Genomic DNA, 26,889 nt, shown 5'->3' with positions numbered 1-26,889 from the left:
AGAGGAGGCCGAGTTTATTGAACACATGTTTACTAAGCCCTTGCTATATGCCAGGCATTGGGCCAGGTGCTGGGAGTATGGTGCATTGATCAAACACGTACAAAGTCCCTGTCTTCGTTGTACTTAACATTCTAGATGCCATAGGCTACAAGACAATAGACATAATAAATAAGGAAATGACATTGTAAGTTAGAAGGTGAAAAATACTAAATAAAATAAAACAGAGCATGGTGGGAAGGAATTTCTTGACACTTTCCAAAATGATCAAAGGAAAAATACCAGCTTCTTTCTTGGAAAGTCTGTACATCTGAACACGATGAAACAAAACATTTCCGGGTCTGTGATGCTCGTGGGATTCTAGCAAGAAATTACAGAGATCTGAGAGATGGGGAGGTAGAAGCAAAAAGTAGGATGGATAACTTTTACAAAACAGGTGCTTGATGTGGAGTTCTGGAGGAAGCAGCATCCACGAGTCTGGCCGCACTACCAACCAGTGGCTCTCAAGGTTCAAGGTGGCTAAAGAATGATTGGCAGGGGCAGACAACTTGGCAGAACTCTAACGGCTTTGAGATCTTTTTATTTCCAATCTCTTTCAAGAATACAGCACACTGTTCTTTGTCGTTGCTAATGATGAATGGTGGAAAGGGGTAGCCTGCGCTTCCGATCACATCTTCCTTTTTGACCTGTTCACCGTGTACATGGGTATTGGGTAGCGCTAGGCTTTGCTCTGCCCAGACAGTGGACAGAAGAAGCTAATGCTGAATTACCAAGAAGTTTTTCTGTCCTTTGATTTAACTTCCAATTTTAATGCCAGAAAAACAACCCAAACTACATGGCCAGTTTTATTCTCTGCATAATTAGGTTCTCCAAGTAAGAAGTAAAACTAACGGAGTTGTCATCTTCAACAAGAAAGTCCAGGTTGTAGGGCCAGGAAGAAGGGGTTCCACCGTGGGATGCTTATAAATTGATCACGATGACAGCAGCTCTTTCTAGAGGTAATAATGTCATTAGGTTGTTGTAACTGTCCAGTCTCGGGCTAACATCTGGAAATTGCTGAGATGATATGTTTCTCTGTTTCTTGCAGCTAAGGTTTCAAGGGTGCCTCTTTGTGGCGTCTGTCACCAATGTGTTTTGCAATCCTCCTCCTTTCAAATCAGGAAATATACATAAAGTGCAAATAAGAATCACTCCGGGGTCTCCTGGGTCTCCTCTCAGCAGCCGGATCCCCAAACTTATCTATTAGACCGCTGGCCAATGAGGACATTTCTAGAGTTAGCTCATGAGTTCATCCGGCAAAGGGGGTCTGAAGGTCAACTCAGTCCTGGCAAGAAAACACGAAGTACCACAAACAAGACAGGGATGTGAATGATGAGGCAGTAGGGGGTTTACAGACTCTTTGGTTCTGGATTCTTGACATTTCAGGAACCATTACTAAATGAATGAAGCCAGCGGATTTCACAGCCAGTCAGTCTTCAGTTTTCCCTGGGGTGGTGGTGGCAAGAGAGAAAAGGAGAAGAAAAAGAGAGAGATTAGAAAGTCAATTTGATGAATTATGTCACCAAGTCTCTCTCTCTCCCTCTCTATCCTCACACACACACACACACACACACACACACACACACACACACACTTAAGCACACACTCTTCTATTAAACAGTGTCCCATTTTATAAGCAGATTGAGATTCCTGACAGAACTTTGAAAAGGTGTCTTCCTTGGCATTTGATAGGTATCTCTACACCTATGAGTGAGGTAAAGCTACACCCATGTCTTTATGAAAACATACTTTTATTTGTCTGTCAGTGCAGAAGACTGCACCCAGGACATTCCATGTGTTTGACAGGCCCTCTACTCTGAGCTGCATCTACAGGTCTTACTGTAAGACATCTTAGGCATGCAGTCACTAGCAAGGAGGATAGAGGTGCAACATTTCCTGCATTCAGAGGGTCAGGCATTTACCTTTTTCATAAACCAACCAGGCAGAATTACTGCTCTTGTACAATGTTTTGGGGAGGCAGTTCATGGGGGAGTCAGAGACATGGTCTTAGTAGAGAGATCAGGCTGACCTCACACTCACGCTCTGCCTGTCTTGGCCTCTAAAGTGCTGTTCTGCAATGCTCAGCTTAGAGCCACTAAGTCTGAGAAGTGTGGTTTATAAATACGGGATGGAGGTGACAGGAATGATGTTGTCACAGCTGTTTGGCAAGAGCCCACTTTCATATACATATTTATAATTTAGACTGAGTCAAATCCCGTATCAATGTAAGTTAGCTTTTGGAGCTAGGATCCATTATATTTTCTGTATAAATGCTAAATTCATCAACAAAATTTGATATTGTGAGGGGAAATGACCCCCACACTTCCTTCTTTTTTTTAAAGAGCATGAAGGCCAATGTTTCAGATATCATTATATATGAAGCTAAGTTACAACTGAGATTAAACAGCGTATTGCAAAACAGAAAAAAACAAAGTCATAGAAAATGATCAGATACATACTAGTTAAATTTCTGAATTTCTTTTTGGCTTCTGCCCTTTCTTCAGCATCAAAGTACCAGACAGTCATAGCGTACCTGTGAAAGACAAGCCCATGTTATTAGAAAACACCAAAGTCTTCAAACTTACTCTGGTTTTACTCACATTAAAACCATTTGTAAAACCACCTCTTATCAGAAGTCCGCTCCTATTTTAATTTCAAATCATTTCCTCTGGGTTCAATTCTACATAAATGTCATATAGCACATGGGTTCCGGGCACATGCCAGGTGCTGGGAATTTAATGATGTTGTCACTATTTCCCCCTCTTAGGCTCTCAGTCCCCAGTGGGCGATTCTTAGAGGAAGGATGCCATGGGGAAGTGCAGTTTGCACAGAAAGGACTGGAGGAGAGAGGCTCAAGACCTGGGAAGGGACCAGGGCAGGGGAGGTAACATCTGAGAGGAGCTTTCACAAGTCACAGATTCTTTCCAACACAAGGCCTGCTCTCTTTAGTTTTAGACCCTGGTAAACGGTACAGTTCAGCACTGACGCCTTCACGCTTTCCACCGCCCCTGGCTTTGTCCTATCCACGGGACACACTGTAATTGGATCCATCTCACGCATGGACTTTTAAAACTTTGACTTTTATATTTATTCTTAGTCATAAAATTTCCATTAAGATTTCCAACAAAAATCCCAAGGGCTTCTAATCACTTTTGCTGATATTTTCCCTCTGAAGTTGGTCACAATGGGACTGGGAAAGAAGAGAACCCTGAGCCCCACAAAACAAGCCAAAGTGGATTTCAGCGGAAAGAACTAGTGACCTGTTTGTGCAGAGCACGCTACAGTGTGACCAAACCTGTGTCTCTGGGCTCGGATTGGAGAGTCTAGAGGGCTGTGCCTACGGCACAGCTAAGCTTGTGAAGGTTTAGCGCTGCGCTTCTACAAGGTTCTCCTCCCTACCTCGCTGCTACTTCCAGACAAGCCCCACTCTGCAGGGCTCTGTGCTCTCCGGGCCCACAGCTCTTGGTGGGAGATAAGGGAGAACTGGAGGTAGACATAAGTATTTTTATCAGAGCTTTCTAGATTAAATTAGATAATTCTAGAATATTCAGTGACTCTAAAAACCTGTGCATCAATGTGCCAAGGAGGAAGAGAGGGAGGGAGGGAGGGAGGAAAGATTTTAAAACATTCAGTTGTAGGTCCGGGGCTGTCGCTCAGTTCACAGAGTGCTTGCACAGGGCGCATAATGCCCTAGCCCCACAAAAACCACATGCAATGGCACATGCCTATAATCTCAGCACTCAGGAGGTAGAGGCAGGAGGATCAGAAACTCAAGGTCATTTCTGCTACAGAGTGAGTTCCGGGTCGTCCTGACATGAGACCTTGTCTCAAAAACCCATGGTTGAATGGATGAACAGATGGCGCAAGCGGGACTAAAACTCCAATTGTTATGACACAGATGTTAGTCCAGACAAACAAAAAGAGTGAAAAGGAAATGAATTCAGAACAAATGATTCTTTCCTTTCCCAAGGTTCTTTCCTTGCTTAAACTGACAAACCAAGTTTAATCGAAGAAGCAGAACTTTGATGACCAGGGCTAGTTCAGCATTAGGCTTTGTTGCTGTTGTTTGGCCCTCGATGTTTCTGAGCCTAGGTCTCACTTTGCTCGTATTGTCTTGAACTCTCCATCCTCCTGCTTACACTTCTGACTGCTGGTATTACAAGAGTGTGCCCAAGCAACTTTTTTTTTTCCTTAAGAGGACGGAGGGAAGGACAGAAGGAAAGGAAAAGGTATCTAAGGAACCGAGACCAGTATGCACAACTCACAGAAAATAAGTCAATAGTTATTTGTAAATGGCTATGTTTGTAGATTACTGAATCCTAAAGAGCCCCTTCAATTTCTATCACTCCAAACAGGCTTACCTATCAGTTTTGGGGTGTGACCAGCACTTCCTAGTATAAGACATAAGTTCTAGGAGTTCTCAGGGAACTGGAGGTTCACACATGCTCTGGAAGAAGAACTGTGACTCTTACCTGGTTGCATAGGAGGGCTGGACTTCATGTGGGTTCCTGCGGTCCGACCAGAAGAAAAGGAGTCTGTCAAAAATGGGCTCCACATCCGCTATGAATGATTTCCCTTCTGGAAATATTCGCAGAACCCCTCCATGTAACTGAAGGCCAAGAAGAGGAATGGTTATTTCCTGCTCTCACAGGAAGTGTACCAGCAAGATTACGTTCACACTATCAAAGAGAAACACCTCATCTACCTCACTTTAAGTGGATTCTGACCCCCAAGTATTTACTCCCTTCATACTTTACAGTTAAACTTATCTCAGACTTAGCTACACCAGCTCCTCATCCACTTCAGCCCAGCATCTCACACAGCCATGAGGGCCACAGCACTAAACAGTGCACGGTCAGAGGGCCTCACACAAAACTGTCTGTGTCAGGATGCTTCAGCCCCAAAAAGCAAGCAAACAAATCCTTAACAATTTCATAGCGCCATCAAATACCGAGTCTAAGCACTCATCACAGGCAGCGTCCTTGCACTAACACTTTATAGTGCGCCTCTGACTTCTTCAAATGCCATCTGACCGCCTTGGCCGGACCACTCCCTAGATCTCACACCACACCGTCTACACTTTTTCACACGAACAACCGACTGCCCTCCTGGAACAGGCATCGGAGTAGGAATCAGACTTCACACATCAGTGTTTCTACACCACCCGCCTCCAACACGGGCAGAAGATCAAATATTCATTGATTTCATTCTTCCTTGTTTATTATTGTTGGAGCAATACTCTGCACACCATAGCATCCCCAAAGATAATTTTAAGCTCTAACGGAACTGTTCCAGTCTTACTGCCGAATACGAGAGAGTCATTGTTACAGACGATACCACAGCCGAGCCTGCACTAACGAACAGCAAACACATGCACAGAATTCCAGTCTAAACAAGCTTCTAAGTCCTCTGGTTTCCCAGACTCCCAAATTATTCTTAACTTTCAGAGAATATACAAGGGACTGGCCACGCTACACCAACTTCACATCTCAATCCATTCCCTCTCTACCACCTACCATTCAAAAATAAGCCATACGACCTCTGCCATTCACAAGCTATGACAAATGGCTCCCTGTGGGACACATCATCCCGAGAAAGAGGACAATGTGGGCATCCGTGTCAGGGACAGACTGACCCCACTCTTCTGTTTCTGTGGCGCTCTCTCAGTGTTGCTGCTGGGAGGTGTACATCATATGCTGAGCTGAGAACCATGTCAGCTCTGCACCCCAGTGTTAAATTACCTCCCTCATTAACCCTTGACCTTCACAATCACCCCCCCCCACCAAATTAACTTTATAGCCACTGTCCTTATCTCATCAGCTTTGGTACTAATTCCACAAGTAGGGGAAAGGTAAAAAATAAAACAGTGGGGACGGACTATTAGAAACTCTAACCTGAATATTTTTATCTAACTGGAAGTGGCATGCTCCTCCCAGGACAGCCCTATCTGCACTCTTATGGCATATATAACCCACTCCAACCCTCCCCATTATTCCACAGTACCTTGGCATCCCAGTTCTTGTTCAGGTAGTAGATACAGGTGATACAGCGGCCATCGCCATTGGGGTTGTCCACATGGCGGACATAACCTGTTCCATTTCCTGGATAGCAAGCCACCATTGCCTGCGGAGACATTGTAAGGATACTGTTTTTTAAAAAAAGTTTAAATAGCCTCATCGTACAGCAGACGTATATAGTACATAACTCTGGATTACTGTCGGAACATAAAATTAGCACAAGGCAACCTTTGGTATGAAAGCTTATCAGGCAGGCCGTGCCTTAGGACTAGGTGCAGGGCAAGTGCGCTTTAGAACATTGAGAACCTTCTAGAGACACGCATCTACATCATCAACAAGATGCTTGCCTTCCTCTAGCAGTTTTTGAACACACAGGTTCCAGGTTCCGGTTCTAGCCCCACAAGATCAGCATCCTGAGATGAGAGAGCCGGCATAGTGCACAAGTGGATACAATGACAGGACTCAAGCTGGAGCAAGAAGGCGGGAAGTGGGAGACCTCTAAGAAGAAGGAAAGAAGAGGCTGGGGAGTGAGAGGAAAGATAAAACAAAGAACCTTTGGTGTGCAGCTTAGGAACTGTGCTCAGTTAGCAGCGCCCTGAACTGTGGAACCATGCTTTTTTTCTTACAAAGAGATTACGCCTAATTCTAAAGGGAGTAAAGGGTTCAGTGGGAAGCTAGGCCTTAATCACTCAACACCAATAACACAGGGAGACGTCTTTGACATATATTAAGTATAGTCCTTAATTCTTATGTTCTTTTTTTCTGTTGTTAAAGATTGATTTATTTGTTTATTTATTTGAATATTCTATCTGCATGTATGCCTTTATGCCAGAAGAGGGCATCAGATGCCACTATAGATGGCTGTGAGCCACAATGTGGTTGCTGGGAATTGAACTCAGGACCTCTGGAAGAGCAGCCAGTGTTTTTAACCACTGAGCCATCTCTCTAGCCCCCTCTTATGTTCTTCTTGATGATTATCAAACCAGGCCATAATCTGAGGTCCTCTTCCTTGGTCTAAGTGCTACCTCCACACTCACAAGCTGAAAGAAGAAAGTAGAAAGCCACGTAGAAAAAATCCTGAGAATTATAATTACAGACTTATATACGTTTAGTTTCACGATGGAAATATAATGGAGATGGGGGAAAGAAACAAAATAAAAACATATTCTCATTGCAAGACAGCACTATAATTTAAAAATATTTTATAGGGATTTGGGATAGCTAAGGAAAATATTGGAACTGGTAATATAAATGAGGGCCAAAAGCTTTTCCCTATCTTGTTTACCAGTGTGATCTTAGCATCTAATGAGTTCCCGACACACAGAAGTTGCCCGCTGAAAGTTGACAAGTATATCAACAAACTTATGAATGGTTCTTTGTGAAGCCCGATCCCATGCTACCTGGATCTTTCTTCTGCTTTGAAAATCTATCTTCAGACATACTTGGGGGGTCTGGTTTAATAGTCCCTAAGAAATAGGCAAGGTTACTTCATGAGTAAGAGGACCGACTAGCCGAGTACAACCTCAAACTAAGCCACCGATGGTTCAACAAGTGAGCTGATTCCCAACTGAGCCTGAAAACACAGAGCTGAGCTGGGCCTCACACACATTGCAAGCTAGCAGGTGAGTAGTGGCCTGCTTTGCAAGGAACTTGAAGTTTAAATCAGAGGATATCCCATACTTTACTTCTCTGTGCAGCTAGCAATCCCACAGCTTGCTTGCAAGTGTCACTGTGATGTCATGTGCAGAGCTGAAGTTAGTCTGTTAGCCTAGGCATCTCCCTGAAAGTGGGATTTGGAGGTCACTGTAATAAGGATTTGACAAATGATGGCACCACCAGATAGATGGTGGTTTGAGGAAAGGTGATTAGGAGCAGACAGAACGGCCTGGCTAGAGAGGAAGAGCACACAGGAATTACTATGTGTTCAGGCACCTGTCGGGTGTGCAGGGGTCAACACTGAAAGTCGTTCAGGCACGGTTACTTGCCCATTTCCCCGCCATCCCAGTCTCTCCCTACTGAGTGAACCTTACAAAAGAAAAAAAGGAAGGAAAGAAAAGAGAGATAAAAAGAAAAGAAAAGAGAAAGAAAAGCAAGCTGCCTTCAGCTGGTGCTATAGCGGCATTCCACAATAGCTCTGCTCCTAGGAGAGGTCAGTGGTCTGGATGCCTGCCACCTACTTCATCTGTAACCGATTGTGTAAGCCTGGGCTCCTTCCTGGGATGAGGAGCACAGGTTACATGGTTTATACGGATCGACCATTTGGCAGGATGGAAGATCACCCTGGAGATCTCTGAGCAAGTCTGAGACGGAGTTTGTAGATTAGTTAACTCAGGTGGGGAGACTGTCCTAAGTACCAGGCTAAACTAAAGAGGAGCTGAGCATCAGCATCCCCCTGTCTCTGCTTCCTGCCTGGGGCTGTAATGTGACCAGCTACTTCCTGCCACAGTGGACTATGCCCTGGGACTTGAGACAAACTAAATCCTCCCTTCCTTGAGTGGCTTTTGTCAGGCGTTTTCACAGCGATGAGATAAGTGATTAATGCAGTTCTCCAGTGTCCAAGAAGAGCAAAGGCTCGGATCTAAGTTCACCGCCCCGGAAGAACAACAGTGTCTTCTAGAGCATCAAGAAGCACGAAGCCGCTTTAGAACATCAGCTTGAAATAAAAGCAGGAAATAATGACAGTTCCCATGAACGCATCCTCCACTAATTGTTTCAAGTATGGAACATACAAAGAGAATGTGCTGGCACACTCCCTTAAGGACTTACCACTAGGACACCCCTGTAACCATGAGCATCCATGTGTTTAAGGGAAGGAAGAGATCATTTTTCTGGCCAGAGTGAAATTCACCCTCTCTCTGGTTCCAGAAACCATGTGAATCACGTTTGAAACAATGGAAGGAAACCACAGGGCGCTCAAATGTCCCGCCGCAACCTTGCTAACCAATTGTACCACTGAGGTTTCTGGCTGAGTGCCAGAGGAGACAGGAGACGGGTTTTGGCTCGGACACATTCCCAACTGTCTGCAGGTCCTTGCCAGGATCTCCAATCATGAAGCTAAGGGTGTGCTGAGAGGCAAACCTCAGTGACGGGTCAACAAGTCTGTGCCAATTTGTGCGCAGGGCAGTAATGGGCTCCGGAAACTAATGGGTTTATCGGATCTGTTATCTAAGCCTCATCAAGTCTGTAGAAAGATCTAGAGTGCCGAATGGAGGGAAACGCTCCAACACTTTATTGTTTTATGGGAACTGAGCTAGAGTCGTTTAATGGTTATCAACACTGATGTTCACCAGGAAGGCATCTTATTTATTATAGGCTTTTTATTGGCAAAAACTTCCTGGCCTGACCAATACTTGAAATCCACGGCAGTTTTATAGCAAGCACATCAGTCTCCCTTCGGTGGCAGCCACTGTCACCTTGTTCTAGTCCTGGTTTGCAGATGAATCAACAAGCCCTCTGATTCCGCACACTGTCTCATGCATCCTCGTTCCCTGCGCTGGCCCCCTGCACAAACCCCCATCCCCAGAGGCCTCTCCACAGCTCTGTTGCAACAGGAAATGAGAGGAACGAACCAGGTGTTCCGAGCTGGCTCCGCACCAGAGATATGTGCTTCAGACACCTCCATGGTCACGTTCAAGCAAGAAGAAGAGAACAAACACAGAAAACCTACAGCAGGATCCAAGCATAAAATCTGCTTTACAAACGCCGATAGCAGAAAGGAAAATCATGCCTGTGTGAGGGCCGCGGGAGAATTTTAAAAACAAACAAGGAACCAAGTTCAGAGGTCAAGCCTTGGATTTCCACTCCAAGGCCCCAACTGGCTGCTGGAAAGCTTGAACCTCAGCCTGTTTGTAGACACGGTCCAGGTCCAGCGTTCTAACCTTCTAACCGGCACCAACCGCCTTACTGTCCGACTGTGCAGCACTAGCGATCGTTTTTAGATCACTTACAGATTACAGAAAACTTGGCATTTCCCAAGAAAGCATACTGCAGACGGCAGTGTGTGTGTGTGTGTGTGTGTGTGTGTGTGTGCGCGCGCACGCGCCAAGCAGTCAAGCCACACCCAGCATGCATGACTGCGGAGGTTTGATGCCCAGCCCCTCGAAAAGAAAACAAAAGAAGTCATGGCTTGTGTTTTGTGAAAATGTAGTTGATTGTTCAGGACTTCGGAGTCAGATTCCTTAGTATATCTTGAGCTTTACAAAATGCAAAATGGTGTTTTATAAAAATTTTTAAAAGTGGATCATTTCATGTTTAAAATTTATCATTGGTATACACATACTGTTTCCGATTAGTCAAGAAGCCTGACGTGGTATCTCACACCTGTTACCCCAGTTCCTAGGGAGGCTGAAGCAGGAGGATCCCGCGTTTTAGATCAGTTTGGACAACCTTAAAAACAAAATGCCAAGCCAAGAGGGGCAGAACTTTAAAGACGTTGACTGAACAGGCTTTAAAGTTTCAGCTACTAGCAAATTTGACCTCTTGGTCGCTACACAGAAATATTAGAACATGTTTTAAAAATTTGTTTTTTTTTAATTCTTCTCTCTGGGGGATTTGATATTATTGTTTAGTTATGTGTACATGGGGGTGACGGGGCAGCACTTGCGGAAAACAGGAGGCATTGGATGCCAGTGAAGCTGGAGTTTCCAGCTGTGAGCAGATGGACCTGGGTGCGAGGAATCAAACAGCAGGTCCACCACGAGAGCTACACACCTGTCAGCCCTGAACCATTTTTCTGGCCCTAGGATTTGTTCAATTAAAAGTGGTTTTGTTAAGGAGACCCTGTCTCAGAGAAGGAGAGGGCGGAGAAGAGGAGTGCAGGGCAGCGATGTGGGGAGAGAGAAGGAACAGGTCCTGCGCACAGAATTCTGGGAATGCAGCACAGGCTCGATAGAAATAGGGTCACCAGGACCTCAGCTAACTCATCTGTAAAAATGGGTTTAAGCGGACGGAAGTAGATAATGCAAGTCAAACGCATGGTGGAAGATGTGGGATTGCTTCCGTTGGTATGGAGGACAACGGAGGCCCTTTCCCTCTTTCCCTCTCTACCCTAAGGCACAGCCACACGGAGAACTCCCTGTGTCACGAGTGAGGAGAAAATACAGGAGAGCACACATCTTCATTCGCCTGGAACAAAGCCCAGTGGGCGAAAGTCACAGCTGGGTTCTCTGGCTTGAAGCAGGTGGCAAGAGCCTAGGTACCGTGTGGCAGCAGTGTCTGTGGGGTCTGAGGGTGGCGGAATGGAAGTCAGTACTTGGGGAGAATGCTTTGGAGTGGTTTATGCTCAGCACATATTTTAACTCACACAATGAATGTGATCAGTGAACAGCCAGTTACCTTTGTAACACTTCGTGCATTGCACAGGTAAAGGCACCTGCTTGGGCAGGGCCCATAAGGTGACACATGGAGGTGGGAAAAGGTGACGAATGACTGCACGGGGGCCTACAGGGTCTACCAACAGCTCTGAGCTGGAATCGCTCCCATTTTAAAAAGGAAAATTAAAATCTCTAGATATTCAAATGCCTTATGCAAGCATCCAAACACAAAGACCAGAGTAAAGGTGAGGAAAAACAAACCAACAAACTAGAAGAGAAAGAGTCTTTTGCAAGTTTTATTCTTAAATGTATTTTTTTTTAAGTTAAAGACAGCTGAAGCCAGCATGTCAAATTACGTTCTCTATTTGGCTCTGACAATGAGTAGAACTCCAAATATCCATGGCAAATTAAATGCAGAGGCATAAAAAAGCTGACCGGAACTGCGGCTTTAGCCCCCCAGTCCCCTTCTCCTCCATCACGGCTTTGTGTGCTTCAAGGAGACCAAGATTAAGTTCCTACAACATACATGGCTCAAGACTGCTTCATGGACTGATGAGATGACACTGTGGGAAAAGGTGCCTGCCACCAAGCCAGGCTACCCAAGCTCTATCCTGGGGACACACGTGGAGAACGGAGAAATCGAACTCTCGAAAGTGGTCCTCTGACCTCTACAAGGCACACCATGGCATGAATGTGCCTAAACATGAGAGAAAGAGGGAGAGAGAGAGAGAGAGAGAGAGAGAGAGAGAGGGAGGGAGGGAGGGAGGGAGGGAGGGGAGGCGCAAAGGCTTCTTCAAAAGATGCCAACAGTCACACAAAACCTTTTCTAAGTTCAAGAAAAGGTCACCAGCATAAAGTCCACAAGAGCTGCCAACTGAGCCAGCATGAAACTGAGCAAAAAGCAAGGACTGGGTGTGTGAAGAAACAGGATTGAAAGTGTTTTAGTTAGTTAGTTAGTTAGTTTTGTTTTTTAGCATTGGAGGGTGGGGTTTTAAACTTGTTTATTTACTATCATGTGAATGTGTGTGCTGGGGAGGGCAGACACGTTTCCACACATGCCATTCCCTGTACCCCAGCACCCAGACCAGATGACAACCTGTGGGAATTGTTTCTCTCCTTCCACTACGTGGTTTCCCAAGGACTGAGCCCAGATGGCCAGGTTGGCAGCAGCAAGCTCCTTTTCCAGGTGAGCCATCTCACTGGCCCAGCTTTAGAATTTTTAACAGATCTATTCTAACCACCCAGCACAGTAAAGAAAGGAGCTATAGGTAACTCAAGCACTTAGAGAACAAAGGTAGGCAGAGGCTCCCGCTGTCCTGAGTTGTCTTAGCATCTTGCTTGTTATCTGTATCAATGGTTAAGAACAAGCCCTTCTATTTCCGGGGTCCGGGTGCCTCTGGTTAGAGACCAATGTGTCAGAATGGAAGGAGGGAGAAAACAAAGTGTGGTTTCGGTGGGCAGTAGCGTGGTTCCATCTCCCCACTCTCCTTCCCAAAGTGTCAAGATGACAGAGCCCAGAGAATGACAGATTTCTAATCCCTCCTGTTCCCACTGGTCTAGCTTCACGCAGAAAACGACACCTGCCTTCCTCACTGGCTCCACGTTCACACCAACGCTGATGCCTTTCCCTGAACCCACACACCCAGGGTACTGTGCTACACATTAACCTCGCCACCAGGGCAGCGTGATGGCGTGCGTGCCCTTCCACCTGAATTGCACAACCAAGAAGGAACTTGAGCACTTCTGCAAACGGGATTTATAAATGGCAGCGGAGTGGGTTTGCCTGTCCTTCCTGTTCTGGATCGGGCAGAGAGCTCACCATCTTCACATCCCAGCCTCTCCTGGGTGAACTTGGCCCCAGCTTCTAGGTCATACCAATAAACAGCAGGGACTATGCAGGAGATAACCTTCTACTTAGTTGTTCTGAGATGTTGATGATAGAGTCCCAGGTACCGGGTCCCGGAGTCTTCTGAGATCCTTATGTTAAGGAATGGGCTCCCATCCCACACCCTAAGAGGAAGCGTTCAGGTGGGCACATACACATCCACCACACAACACACATATGCCCACAAGGCTGCACAAAAGCACAGATGACCACAGGACTGTAAAATCCAAAAGTATTCGGTCAAGATTCCAGTCCAGAGGGTCCCCAACATATGCACAAAGTTTTGAGAGAGTCACTCCCCCGCCCCAAGAAGTCAATCAAACTCTCAGAAGGCCAGGACTTTAAGAGACGATTGTCATTCCTTTCTAGGTTGCAGCTAATTCCTTGGCTTGAAGGGGCTTCAGCTAAGTCCTGCAATTAGGCGCAGTAAACAGGCCTGGCAACATCCACATATCGAAGCAGGCTGCTTGGGTTTGGGAAAGCAGCCCTTCCCGTGGAGGCCTGGCTCCAGGCCAGCTGAGAGATGACTGAGTGACAGGGCTACGTGCGCTTCGTGAGGGTGGCAGCCAGCCCACACCCAAGCACACCGCCGGCAGCCAGAGGAGGGAACAGACTCTGGGGAGCCCTGGCTCCTCCCCCATCGTGCCCCAGCCACCAGAGAAAGGCTTTCGGCAGGGGCTTCCTCCTTGACAATGACAAAATCAGCCACTCTAGCAGGCTGGTGGACAGTCGGGCAGGGCAGGCCGTTAACCATTTCCTTCCCAAGGCCTTTGCCCACTTCCAGGTGGCACTCCTACAGGACCTGTTTCACCGCCCGGCTCCTGGGAAGGTGAGCAGAAGCTGTGTCTCAGTCACGCTGCTCACACACTCGCAGAGGGAGTCATTAACCCTGGTTATCCTGTGTACCTAGAGGCTACCACGTATCCCTGGGGAACAAATACATTAGTCATCCAGCGGGCCATGCGCGGGTGGGGGATGGGGAGAGGGACTCGCAGCGTTTAACTTCCTTAACACGAGAAAACAGACTTATCGGAAAAATCAAACGTAGCGCCCCAGAGACCACACACAATAAGGGAACCTGTGACAGCTGATTGCCCAGAAAATTGTGTGTGGGCCTCTTTATGCTTTTGTCTTAAATTAATTCCAACATACGTGAAGGGATTCATGGTGATTTAAATGCAACCTGTAAGAAAAGACTTTATTAATAGATAACACAGAAAAGCAAGATCAAATATGTCCTGGAAAAAAAAACACACACACACTTTGAAGCAACATTTACTAGACAGAAGAGGCCTCCATTCACATTTCCGTGCCTAGGAAAATGCATTTGCTAAGTGAAAGAAACCACACTCCGCTGAAAAGGCATAGGAGTCAGGAAACTCGGGACTCACACTTAACCACTGCCCAGCCGCTCAGACTGAGCTCTCACGGTGTCCCTGCCAGCAATGGGTTCTATGCTGCAGCATTCTCGTGTGACCCCATCAGGAGGGCACTCCTCCTCACAGAAGAAGAAATGGGGGCACACAGGAGTTTAGTGATTTGTATTTGAACTGGGTCAGACTGGCTGAAGATGTGAAGCTGAAATTCAAAGCCAAACAAGAACCCTCTCGAAGGTGAAAGACTAACCAGCTGGTCTCCAGACTTTTGGAGGGAACTAAACTCTTCAGTACCCCAAAGTCTTCCATATAAAATGGTGGGCTTTTCGCATATGGACTACCCAAACCTTCCCATACACCCGCTAGATCGTAAATGCTGTGCAAACAGCTGACAAACTATGGCTTAGGAAATAGCAAAAAGATCAAGATATGTTAAGTGCAGGACCAATCTCTCCCCAGTATGTCCTACCCAGATGATTGAATCTAAAGATACAGAGGAGCCAACTGTATTCATTTCACCCTTTTCCATAGAGATAGATGATAGATCAATCGATCGATCGATAGATAGTCAGATAGTCACAAGAGGCCACAACCATCGATAAAAAAAAATTTTTTTTACAAAAGATACCAAGGATGAGTGTGCTTGAAGTTGTCTGTGAACTGCAAGCTGAAGATGGAGTCCAAAGCAAAGGAAATTTCCTTAAATCTTGTAGCAAAACAACACTGGTCAAGCTGTTGTCTTGTGCCACCCTTCAGCAGAGCCAACCTCACCATCAGGTCACTGCTGCCCCGCAGCCTCTTCCACACCAGTCTTCCCGTCCCCGTCCCGTCCCTCCCCCCATCCTGACCAGAGCCAGTCCACAGCCTGTGTCCTTCCACGTTCTGGGATGCTGAGGCCTTCTTTCTAGCACCTTCCTGTCTCAGGTTATGTCAGTACAAGCTATGGGTCCCAGACTGGCTTCAGAGTCAGATGATAAATGGTCTACCCAGAAAAAAAAATAATAAATTTAAAGGAAATACAAAAGTTCATTTTTACCTGGTAAGGAAACAAGAAACACCCAGTAAAAGAATCCCAGGGAAGAGATCAATTTTCCCTACTCGGGCACAAAGCTAGTTGGGGAGACAGTTGAACTCTGCCACTAGTACATTAGTTAGAATGCACGAGATGCAGGACGTCTAGGGTCACGTTAATTAGAATTCACCCGATGCAGACTGCTGGCTTAAAGAAGGGCAGGCATCCAGAAGATCTTCCACTGGGGTAGAAGTGGGGGGGGGCTTCTCAGAGAGATGGACAGCCAGAGGATCTGTGGCCGGGCAGGGGTGGGGAGCAGAAAGGAGGAAAGATGCCCCCACAGCTTTGAGGAGCGAGGAAGGTAGAGATGAGTGTGTCGGCTCCACATCGAGCAGTTAATTCAGTTGTCTGGAAGCTCCTCGGAGTCGACTCCGGGCCCCATCTGACAAGAGTAGGGAACCGTCAGATATGATCCCACACACTTGTGCTTAGCAGAGCATGAGGTGCAGAGCCACAAGTTCAAGGCCAACCTGGGCTTCATAGCAAGACCTGTCTTAAAACAACAAAACCCCAAACAAACGTGAGAACTGAGAGTCAGAGACACTGCAGGGAGGTGCTGGATCTTTCGAAGCGAGGTAGGTGAGCCTGCATTCCAAAGCGCGGTCATCTTCCCACCACTCAGCACCGCTTCCAAAATACAAGGAAAAATGTTTTTCTGGAATAGGTGCTAGTGTTTATAGAGGGCCCAGGAGTGGAACTACCTTCCTTCAGTTCCAAGATAAGGAACGAAGAAGCAGGCTATTGGGGGGGGGGGGGGGGCAAGTCTGTAATCTTAGCCCTTTGGAAGTGGAGAGGATCCGGAGTTCAATGGCAGCCTCCCTAGCTAACAGTGAGTTCAAGGCAGCCTAGGCAACTGGACTGTCTCCAAACAAACAAAACAAACAAGACCAAAAAAAAAAAAAACAATTAAAGAAGGATTCTCAGTTCTTTGGAATTACCTACCAAACACAGTCTCCAACCCCCAAATGGAAAAATCGAGGATATCCTTACCTAAGCAGGAAGAAGCAAAATGGCAGCCACACCCTGATTTCTACTGAATCATACCTTCGATCCCAGGCAAGAGATTTCAGGGCAGAGAGTCCCAAACTTTGGCTTTCTCCCGCCATCTATAGCTAGAGGACCAGAGACTCCAGGCTCCGAAGCGGTGTCCAAAGTTGGAATATATGGATGTTCGTTTTTTGGAGACTCAACTGCTTGCAAGTCACAATGTTCAGACTTTCAATCATCAACGTGACCATGAATCTTTCTTCTCGCTCGCTCTCCTAACCTGTGCTCACTAAGACTGGCTTCCCCTTGACTCACTAGAAAAGGAAGAAGTCAGCAGCTCCAAGCTTCATCCCCATTATAGTTCTGGAAAATGGAGTTTATTGGCCCAAATAATAGAAAAGCTATAGGCATGTAAGGCATGGTTGTTCCCCCAAAAATCTCACAAGTAAATTAAAAATGCTTGGTCCCTATCGGCTTTAGCAACAAACCAATCGGTGAGCGTTCCATCAACTGAACTCTAACTTTCTTGCTAACAGAGGGACCAGGAAAATACCAACACCATACCTCATGAACCTCCCATGGTAGCTCTCAAACTTCTGCATGTCAGGGAGTCACCCAGAGAGGGAGGCATTTCTGACTCAGGAGGTTTACAGAAACCCAAGAAACTGTGCTTAGAGCCAAGGGTGCTACCAGCCCTGAGTTCCTGAGAGCCACGACTATTCTGTGTCAGAACCGTGCTGAGTGTGCAAAGATGAAACGCAGCCAGCAGTGCACTAGTTAGGGAGCCTGGGTAGAGAGCAGGAAGTGAGAAGGCTCCCAGAGTATTTCTGCAAGGGTTTGCTCTGTCAGGTCCCACAGCAGGCAGGAAGCACCCAGTTGTTTCTTTCCAGCAGAGGCTCTGCTTTTGAGGACGGCTGTCCTGCCAGGCTGGGGTCTGCCTCTGAGGGCGGCTGTCCTGCCAGGGTGGGGTCTGCCTCTGAGGACGTCTGTCGTGCCAGGCTGGGGTCTGCCTCTGAGGACGGCTGTCGTTGTGCCAGGCTGGGGTCTGCCTCTGAGGTCGGCTGTCCTGCCAGGCTGGGGTCTGCCTCTAGGAACAAGTGGATTGGCCTCAGGAATCAACTATTTTCCTTTTCGATGGGAAATCTAGTCTCCACTTTCGTCTAACTCCTTATACTCTTGGAAGGAGATGTAATATCGTACCCGTCCTACAGATGCAGAGAATGGGCTCAGAGAATAGACTTGCCCAAGAGCCCAATGAGATGAAATCAAGTGTAAGGTTTCCATTCTCGTGTCTAATAACAGATAACACCCAAGTTTAATTTAAAATGTATACATTAATACCTAACTCACTCATAAAGGAGTGTGAGATGTTCTAGAGGCTGCCTTGCCAGGGGCTGAGCTAGGACCAGAACTTGAGGAATCTAAGTTTCAGGTCTGGGTGACTCGTGTCTCTGAGGCAGATCTGTGGAGAAGCGGCCAGGTTCTAGGTGTGGCACAGAATTTCCCAATGAGAGAAAATAATTTATAAAGCTAAGGTTCTCCTTTGGAATGGCCCCGCATCGCTTGTCCAATGAAAGACTGTGGTACAAACCCAGTTACTCCTAACAAATATATGTGCTTCTTCTCCTCCTCCTCCTCCTTTTTTGAAGACACTCTGACATTCATTGAATTCAAAATTCCTTTCAAAGATGAAATGAAGCCAACCACCTAGAATCTTAAGAAAATATATACACAAAGTGCAGAGGCCTCTGAATTCAGGAACTTCTAAATTAAAGGGAGGCAGAACAAGCAACCAAATAAACATCCTGGGGCAATCTAGACTGTGCCACCTGTTGACTTACAGGGAACAGAGAACTGGCTTCCTAAGACAGGCACTACATAGCATGGGGTGCTGAAGAGTAGGCTAGGTGGTCATGCCTGACAAATCCCTTTCTAGCATGTCAGGGTGCACGAAGAAGGCAGTGGGGGGAGAAGAAGTGTGAAAGGGTCAGACGAGGTCAGAAAGAAAGACCCCTCTGACTCAGCAAGAAGTCCAAAGGGTGGTGACAGTGGACAATAGGGAGGGAATAGCATCAGTGACTACCACGCTTCTAAAAATGGAGACACGATTAGTGGGGGCCTCCTGCCTGCGTGGTTGAAAGGAATCCATTCAAGCCACTCAAATTATTCCATAAAACAGCGTGAATATGAAAGGTACATTTTTGTTGATGTGTTTTTTAAAAACTCATCTAACTGCCGAGAGGGAAAGGGTTGGTTTCGGACGCAGTCACTGATGATGAAGATGTATAGAAGGCAGGTACCTGAATGCCATCTTTGCTGTTCACTAGTGAATACCAGGGGCGAGCTTAGGGCGATATGCAAACTACACCTCCAAGCGGCATCCTGAAACACTTCGAGTTCTCCATTAAAACCAGCCCTGGATTGTAGTGGCACTCGGGGCTAAGTGTCCCATTGTCTTCCAAGTGGCATAAAATCAAGACTCCTGTCACGTCCTTTAATTATACACATGGGGGGGGCTATTTCTGTTTCAGTGAGAACGATGCGCTGCTTTGGTTAGTTTTCTTGTTGGGGCGACCAAATACCCGACAAGAAGCAACTTAACATAGGCAGTGTTCGTGTTGGGTTAAACCCAAGGGGATGCAGTCCAGCTTGGCCAGAGAAGGAAGAAGGCATGTGTGTGAGGCTGCTGCTCCACTGCCTGCAGCCAGGAAGCTGGGAGCACACAGCAGATGAGGCTGGGCTACCAGCTCCCAAGAGCCTCCTCCAGTGGCCCACAGTGACCCACTACCTCCAGCCAGGCTCCCGTTTGCGAGGGCTCTGCAGATCTGCAAAGCCATGCTGCTCAGGGCCAGGTGCTCACACCTGCACATTTGGAGGGGGGCGGTCCGCCATGCCACAGCATGCATTCACTCTAAAACTCGGGTAACGTTACCAATGTGCCTTCTAAAGAATCAAAAACTGGCTTGACTTAAAACAAGGATGCCTCAACACCGTTCTGAGCATAGGGAACCTTGGGCAAGGGGCCAAATAAATCCCACTTTAAAACCTGAGAGGCTACATTTTACAGGATAGCACGGGGGGTCGGGTAAGGCTGGGTAAAAGAGGGGCACAGAAGGGACTCCCAGCTTACCAGAACTAGGGGCAGAAACTCATCCACACCTCGGTATCACAAGAGGAGGCAAAGTGAAGCAAACGCGGCACTGGCTTAGGACAGAAATAACTGAGAGAAAGGGGGTACAAATCCTATGTATAATTAACCGAGCTCAGTGATCTTACTTGGCAAGAACCCACGGAGCCACGAATCCAAGCCCAAATCAATGGTTCCTGGCCATCTGCCAAAGATGAATTCTTTAGTCTGGCATCATAAAATGATCTGTCTGTTGTATTTGCAATTCCAGCGCTTCTGGATTCAGCCACCCACTGGGCAGGCACCCCTGGCAGATGCCCAGCAGAACACATCAGAGCTATCATTACCATCACAACATGTGCATTTGACAAACACCAGAGAGAAATGACACGTATCTCGCAGACCAGGGTTAGTCAATGGCCACAAAGTCCTGCTACAAGGGAATCATCTCTGTGGCTAAAATAACTAAAACAAAAAACCCAAAAAAAAAAAAAAAAAACCCAACAGCCTTGTCCACAGTACTAACTTGTCCACTACTCTTTGGTCTTCGATAGGCCCGAGTCAAATGTCTTTTGTTTACCCAGCACCAGAGACTTCAGCCAAGAGCAGCACTGCCGAACTGACCAAGCCTTCCGAGCCTGGTCCTAGAGGACACATCCTACCGAGGGGCTTCAGGATGCTCACCAGACAGCTCTGCTAGGGACAAGTCTTCAGGCCTCATGGCATGTCTCCCATATATGGTATGCTCACAGGATACCTTTCTGGGATGCAAAGCTAACATCGTTATTATGAAAAACTAGTTTTCCTAACCAGTGTCGGGAATTGGAGAGAATGTGCAAATTTCGCTTAAGCTGCCAGAAAGAGGAATGTCTCCTGACATCCAAGAGCCAGTTACAGATATAAACAACATAATTCTGCCTTACAGGGGATTATCGTTTTCAAATAAAATACTGAATTCATGTGGTAGAATTCACCAGCTAGTCCTGGGCCACGTGACCCAGTGCCAACCAGCTAAGGTCTCTCTGTGAGGCACCTGTTCCCCTTAGCCCCTTGTCAAGGAGCTGCTCAAGGTGTCCTTCCTCGCCTGGAAGAAAACTTTCTTGCTCAATCAGAGGCCAGACACACACACACACACACACACACACACCCCACACACACAAACACACACGCACACACAGACATCCACTAGGGGCTAGAGAGATGGCACAGCTGTTAAGAGCAGATATTGCTCATGCAGTGGACCCGAGATCAGTTTCCATCACCCACATAAGACAGCTTACAACTACCTGTAATCCAACTCCAGGAAATAATGGCACCCCTGACCTACAGGCCACCTGCACACACCCACACACAGATATGTGCACACACACATAATTAAAAATATTTTTGAGACATCTCACTGGGTAGCTAGCGCTGGCTATTCTGGAACTCACTTTGTAGGCTGGGCTGGCCTTAAATTCACAGAGAACCATCCAATTCTGCCTCGGATAACAGTCCAAAGAAAACAAGACTAAAGAATGCAAGGGTGGGCTTTCCAATCAGAAAACCAGACTAAAGATGGTCAGGGTGACATCAGTTACACTTGTGCTGACTGCTACATCCGCGCTCACCTTAGTCCTTGGGCTTTCTAAGTACTCCACTCCTCTTCCGCCTACCCATTCACACTAAGGCCTGCCACAGAGCAACCAGACACCAGCTACCCTCTGGAGAAAACACTAACCCGATGCCCACTGATTTCTAGCTCAGTCACGAGCAGGGAAGACTCCTGAGTAGCCACATGGCGTACTTCTCTGTAGACCGTGAATGCTCGCTCCCTCACCGACAATAGGCTTCCGTCTCACTGAGGCTGTGTTGTAGAAATGATTTCCTGAAACAGTTGAAGGTAACTGTAGAGACGCCACAGGCAAACCTCTGCTCTCTAAGAATCACGCCTGCCGTGGGCTCTGGCAATCACATTCATGATACACGTTTCGACAGGCTTCCGTCACCCCAACCAGGGCTCACGGGGCCCCAAAGTTAGCTAAGGTGAAGACAAGCAGGCTTTCTCCAGGGCAATGGAAACTTGAATTCTGGCCTCCGTCCATCTTGGCCTAAAGCGGCCATTGTAAGGCATAACCTTACACCATGTGTGTACAACAGCAGCAAACGCTGGGCTAGAAGAAGAGAAGGGAAGAAATACAGAGCACAAGCAGAGGAGCGAAAAGAAAGGCCTTGAAACTCAGCGAGTGAGCACAGCTGGATATGAGGGTCCATGTTCACGGCCCTGGTCCTCTGAGACTCCTGATTGCTTTTCCTGTGCTTGTGTGCTGAGAGATATCTGATCGGCACAGTACCTCATCCCATCTTTGCTTAGAGTCACTTCCAGCTAGGATGAGTTCCACTAAGTAACGGGCGGGTGTTCTGAACGCTACCAGAAGGGTGGGCCAAACAGCTGCTCCACGATGGGGAGCAAGCCCACCACAGTGCACTGTACTTTCTCTGATTCATCGACTTCCTGCTGCTTCATCGGCCCTCTGCATAGTCTCCAGGGAAGGGCTGGCCTGTCTGCACACAGTACAAACCCTGTCACCACCACGGTCCACAGATGCTCTCGCCAGGGTCCTAATAACTGCCCTAGCAATACTTCCCTAAAAACAGCACTGGAAAATCTAACCCGGAACTTCATACCTTCAAAGGCATTAGACTGATCCACTTCATTCAACGTGTGTGTGTGTGTGTGTGTGTGTGTGTGTGTGTGTGTGTGTGTTATAGCCTAAGACATAGTTAACTATGAACTAGACTATTCTATAGTTCACCTGTATTTATGAGTGTAAGCTGGCTCACACGGGTCCTGCACAGAAACCCACAGACACACATGCACATTTGGGGCGTTAAATGGAAAAGCCTGATGGTTAAGAACACAGACTCAGTCAGACGAATCTAGTCTGGAATCTCACACCTCACTCAGAGCCTTTAAACAAGGACAAAGACTAGAAATTCTAAGAATTTTACATGGATTATAAAGTCTTTTCTCCCAAAGTCTTTATGTTATTATTATTTTACACTGGATAAGATCTAAGCGACTTCTCAAAAGCCACAGGCTTACCAATGCTAAGCCTCACTCCCGAACTCTTTCGGAAATTGCCTCTTGCCCTCATTGGGAGAAGCCCTGGGTCTATTACTTAGGTGCTCAGTTCCTTTAGGACCGCTGCAGAGAAGAGCAAGTAAGGTCAGCACATTAGCTCAGTGCTGAGAAAGGGGCCGGGCAGCGCACACTGCTCGGTAAAAGGTATTTATTATTGCTAGTGTTCCCAACTCTGGTGCTTCAGGCAAAGGGACATTCGGTTCTATAAATTACACGTTCTCTGGAAAACAGCCATTTGCAAGCTCTAGGCAGCCAAAGAAAAGGGAGCAAATTATAAGCAGTATTTATCTTGGATGTGGTCTAGATCTCCAGGAGGGAGCAACAGATAACCCATGCTTGCTGGAAGCAATGACCACACTTGAGGTTAGGGGGCGCCATGCCACGCTCCTGGGCACAATGGGGATCTGCTTTCCCCAGGGGAACTCCAAACCCCACTTTGCTTCAACAAAGGAAAAGCAGACAAATTCTAACCAATAACAACTTTTACTTTTGAAGGGAAAGGTACCACCTAACAGTTCTCCCACAGTTTTAATTTTAGGTCCAGTAAATACTCTGGTTTATTCCCAATATTTTTGCAATTCCACTCACATTATTCAATGACCTTTACAAGTCCAGTTTAAAAAAAAAAAACAACGTAATGAGCATGTACGCACTCATAAGCACAATGCATAGAAATTTAAAGTGCACTTTAGAGCAAAAAAAAAAAAGGCTGCTAAAATTGCCTGGTGGAAGTTCATATTAGCCGATCTATATTTGTATATGTTAGAAATTCCCTCAATCAAAAGCTATAAATAAGTTTAAGATCTGTACAAATTCTCTGTATGGAAAAAAAAATCCCCTGAAACTATAAGCAGGAAACTAGGTCTGTCTGTATCAGTACTGTGGGAAGCTGTGCAGAATGAGGACGGGGAAGGAAGAAAACAGGCCAACTGAAAGGAAGCAGTGTGGCCCTATAGACAGGATGTTCTTACAATGTATCACCAGTGAACTCGGAGTAAGGGGCTGGAGGCTGCTGTCTTACAGAAGTAAATCAAAGTGCTACAGTTTAAAACAAACAAACAAATAAACGAAAACAGCTACACTGATTGTTAAGCTTGGGTTTTGCTTATTTGGTATTTTGGTTGCTTTTTGTTTTTGTTTTTGGTTCTAATTAGTCAGGGAATAACCCAATGTAGAGGTGGACTTTCTACAGGGTATGGATGAAGCTCTGTGCCAGGAACAGAGGAGAGAGCTGGAATCTGGGTAAGGAAAGATGCCTCTTCAGGGGGGTAAGACCGGTTCCCTTTTCAAGGCAGCTGACAAGAGACTTCATCTGCCCAGGAGAGAACCTGGGATTGAAAAGTCCACCGAGCCTGCCACCTTACCCTGGGTGACTAAGGTTTTTTGTTTTGTTTTCATTTCCTTTGAATTAAACTCTAGCTCGGGATCTCTGTCATCCATTAAGTCAAAGCAATATAAATTTTGAACTCTATTCGTGACATGACTTATCAATTAATTTCAGTCTTTCTCAGAGGAGGGGAATTTATTCCTAAACCACCGAGGGAAAATTCTTTAACAGCCAAGTTTGTTAGGAACTTTACAAACTTGATAAAGAGCCATTTGTGCCTTCAGGTTAAAGCTCCAAGTGTCTCCCGATCTGAGGCTAACCCCAGGGGTATCAGCAAGGTTATTTAGGGCAGAAACAACACTGAGCAAAACACAGATGACCTTCAAGTCTACCACCAAACTCACAGAAGAAGAAAAAAACACACTCACTCTACCATCATGCTTCAACAGAGTCCTGCTAACTCCAAACTACTCCCAAATCAAACTAAAATGTAGACGCCAAAACTTTCCTAAGATTCACTTTGGGTCCAAGCGTCCATGAGGACACTTGTCTGGCAGTCAGGCCGGTCACATCCTCCTAGCTTGATGGCAGTTCTCAGCTCCTCAGGCTACTCATCCAGCTCAGCCCTTCACCTCCAGACATTCCTAGTGGACTGCTTGCTTTTTAATAAGAATACTCTTTCCAGTTTGGGAGGCAAATAAGACTACAATAGTTTATCCCATGACCAAACCTATACTGGGAATCCTCATGTTTATTATCAAAGAGTGGCGAGGAGGCTCATGGTCCCTCAGTTGCTAGTGGGCTCTGCCTCGCTGGACTTGACAAGTTTCAATGATTCTGAGAGTCTCTTGACCAGACAGCAATGTCTGGACAAATCACTCTGAATTGCTCCTGGGAAGAGGGTCTGACTAGTGTTAAAGGAAGAAGAGGCCAAGGTGGCCAAGACCGACCGAAAGCAATGGGTGTGCACCGTCTCAGCCCTTCCACCTCCCATTGGCCTGCCTTCCAATCTCTACCTGGAAACGTTTCCAACATAAATCACCACCACCCACCGCACCATATCCGGCTCTGTGAAGAGAAACAAGGTTTCTACCTAGAGCTACTTCACCACTCTCTCCAAGGTCCTTATCAGGTTGTTCGAGTGGACTTTGCCATGAGTTTATAGGAAAAGAAAGGTGACAGCGTAGGGCTCGGCACCAGGTGAGACTTTTCAGTTGGGTCGATGGGTCTAAGAGAATCCTGGGCGCCAGGGGTCAAAGGCTGCACGCAGAAGTGGCGTCTTAACTGTTCCACATATAACTCTTCCTTCCCAGCCTACCAGACTCTACAAACCAACTCACACAAGGCAAAAAGTGCACTTGCCTCTAGTAGGGTTAAGAGTGAAGGGCAATGCCGGGTTGGCTTTAAAACAGGCACTTCGGATCATGGACATGTGTGTTGCAGTGTTTGGAATATCTTTTCCATCCACAAGCCAGTTGTCCTGCGGTCATCACCAAAACCAGAGCAATTCTTTCAGAGTCAGCAGAAGCTCATCATCACGACACACCTGAGCCCCTTAACGTGGACTTTTGCTTAAGGAGGTGGGCCGGGAGGTGGAGGGGACGCGAGGGAGCAGATAAGGCAAACTGACTTCTTGGTTATAAACCAAAGTTCGCTGCAACCCAGTGAAGGAGGCACAAGCGCCCGCACGCATCCTACCTTGGACCTCTCCTTGACATAGTATTTGCCCAGCCGGCTCCCGCAGTACAGGACCAGCCTGTCGATGAGGGACAGGAGGAAGTTGATGGCCTCGCAGCCCTCCTCATTGCCCCCGATCCACGTGATCTGGTCGCCCCGCAGGTGCCGCTTGGAGACGCCGGCGCGCGGCCCCGCCAGCTGGCCGTCACGCAGGGCCCCGTTGTAGTGCAGCTGCTTGACTCGCTCCAGCACGCAATCGCCCACCACCTCGCCTAGGAAGTTGTCCAGGTAGCAGAAGCCGACCTCGTGCAGACAGGGCACGATGTACTCCAAGGCGATCTTCTCCAGATCCAGCCTCATAATGTGTCCCAGAGGCATCTCGCCTGCAGAGCCGACGCGGGGGACCCTCACGGTGCACGCGCCAAGGGCTTGGGCTTGAGCTGCTCGAGCTTACAGCCGGGATGCGGAGAGCCGGGCCCGGGGCTCACCCACCTGCGGCGGCCACGGTCCCCGAGCCACTTTAGCTCCAGGGGCGGGGAAAGTTGCTCGCAACTCTGGGAAGAAGGGAGTCCCGCTCCAAGACCGGCGGGAGCAGTGTGCGGCTCCGCCACTCAGCGCCGGACTGGCCCAGTGAGAAGTCAGAGGGCCCCTTTTGGCGATGCAAAGGCACCGCCACGGCGGCCGCAGCCAAGGGAGGAACAAGAGGAGGCCCCGCCTTGACCTTAACGTCATGGTCCCGCCCCCGGCACAGCCCTCCTCCGAGCCCTTCCTCCTGAACTGGTGCTGCGGAGTGTTGGGGCGAGACCTTCACTAACCTGTGTGTGACCCAAGAAAGGGCTGGAATTTTTTTAAAATGCACTCGATTTACATATTATTTTGCATAAAATCTCCTAACAAATTTGAAAATCTGGGTCCCCGATCTGAGATATACGTGAACTCAGCTGCACAA

At 47.2% G+C, this 26,889-nt stretch overlaps 1 protein-coding gene across 1 annotated transcript; it reads right to left on the bottom strand.

Moving 5' to 3' along the window:
* On the bottom strand, nt 1–26,672 carry Egln3 (egl-9 family hypoxia inducible factor 3). The gene is given in 5 exon segments (XM_005343737.1): nt 1–1,482; nt 2,496–2,569; nt 4,509–4,645; nt 6,040–6,159; nt 25,962–26,672. Coding segments are annotated over 5 exon segments (1,059 nt in total). The 3' UTR covers nt 1–1,465.
* Between the last annotated feature and the right edge of the window lie 217 nt (nt 26,673–26,889).

This window comes from Microtus ochrogaster, chromosome 1, assembly GCF_000317375.1.
Source record: "Microtus ochrogaster isolate Prairie Vole_2 chromosome 1, MicOch1.0, whole genome shotgun sequence".
NCBI lineage: Eukaryota > Metazoa > Chordata > Mammalia > Rodentia > Cricetidae > Microtus > Microtus ochrogaster.
This window is presented reverse-complemented; position numbering and strand designations above follow the sequence as displayed.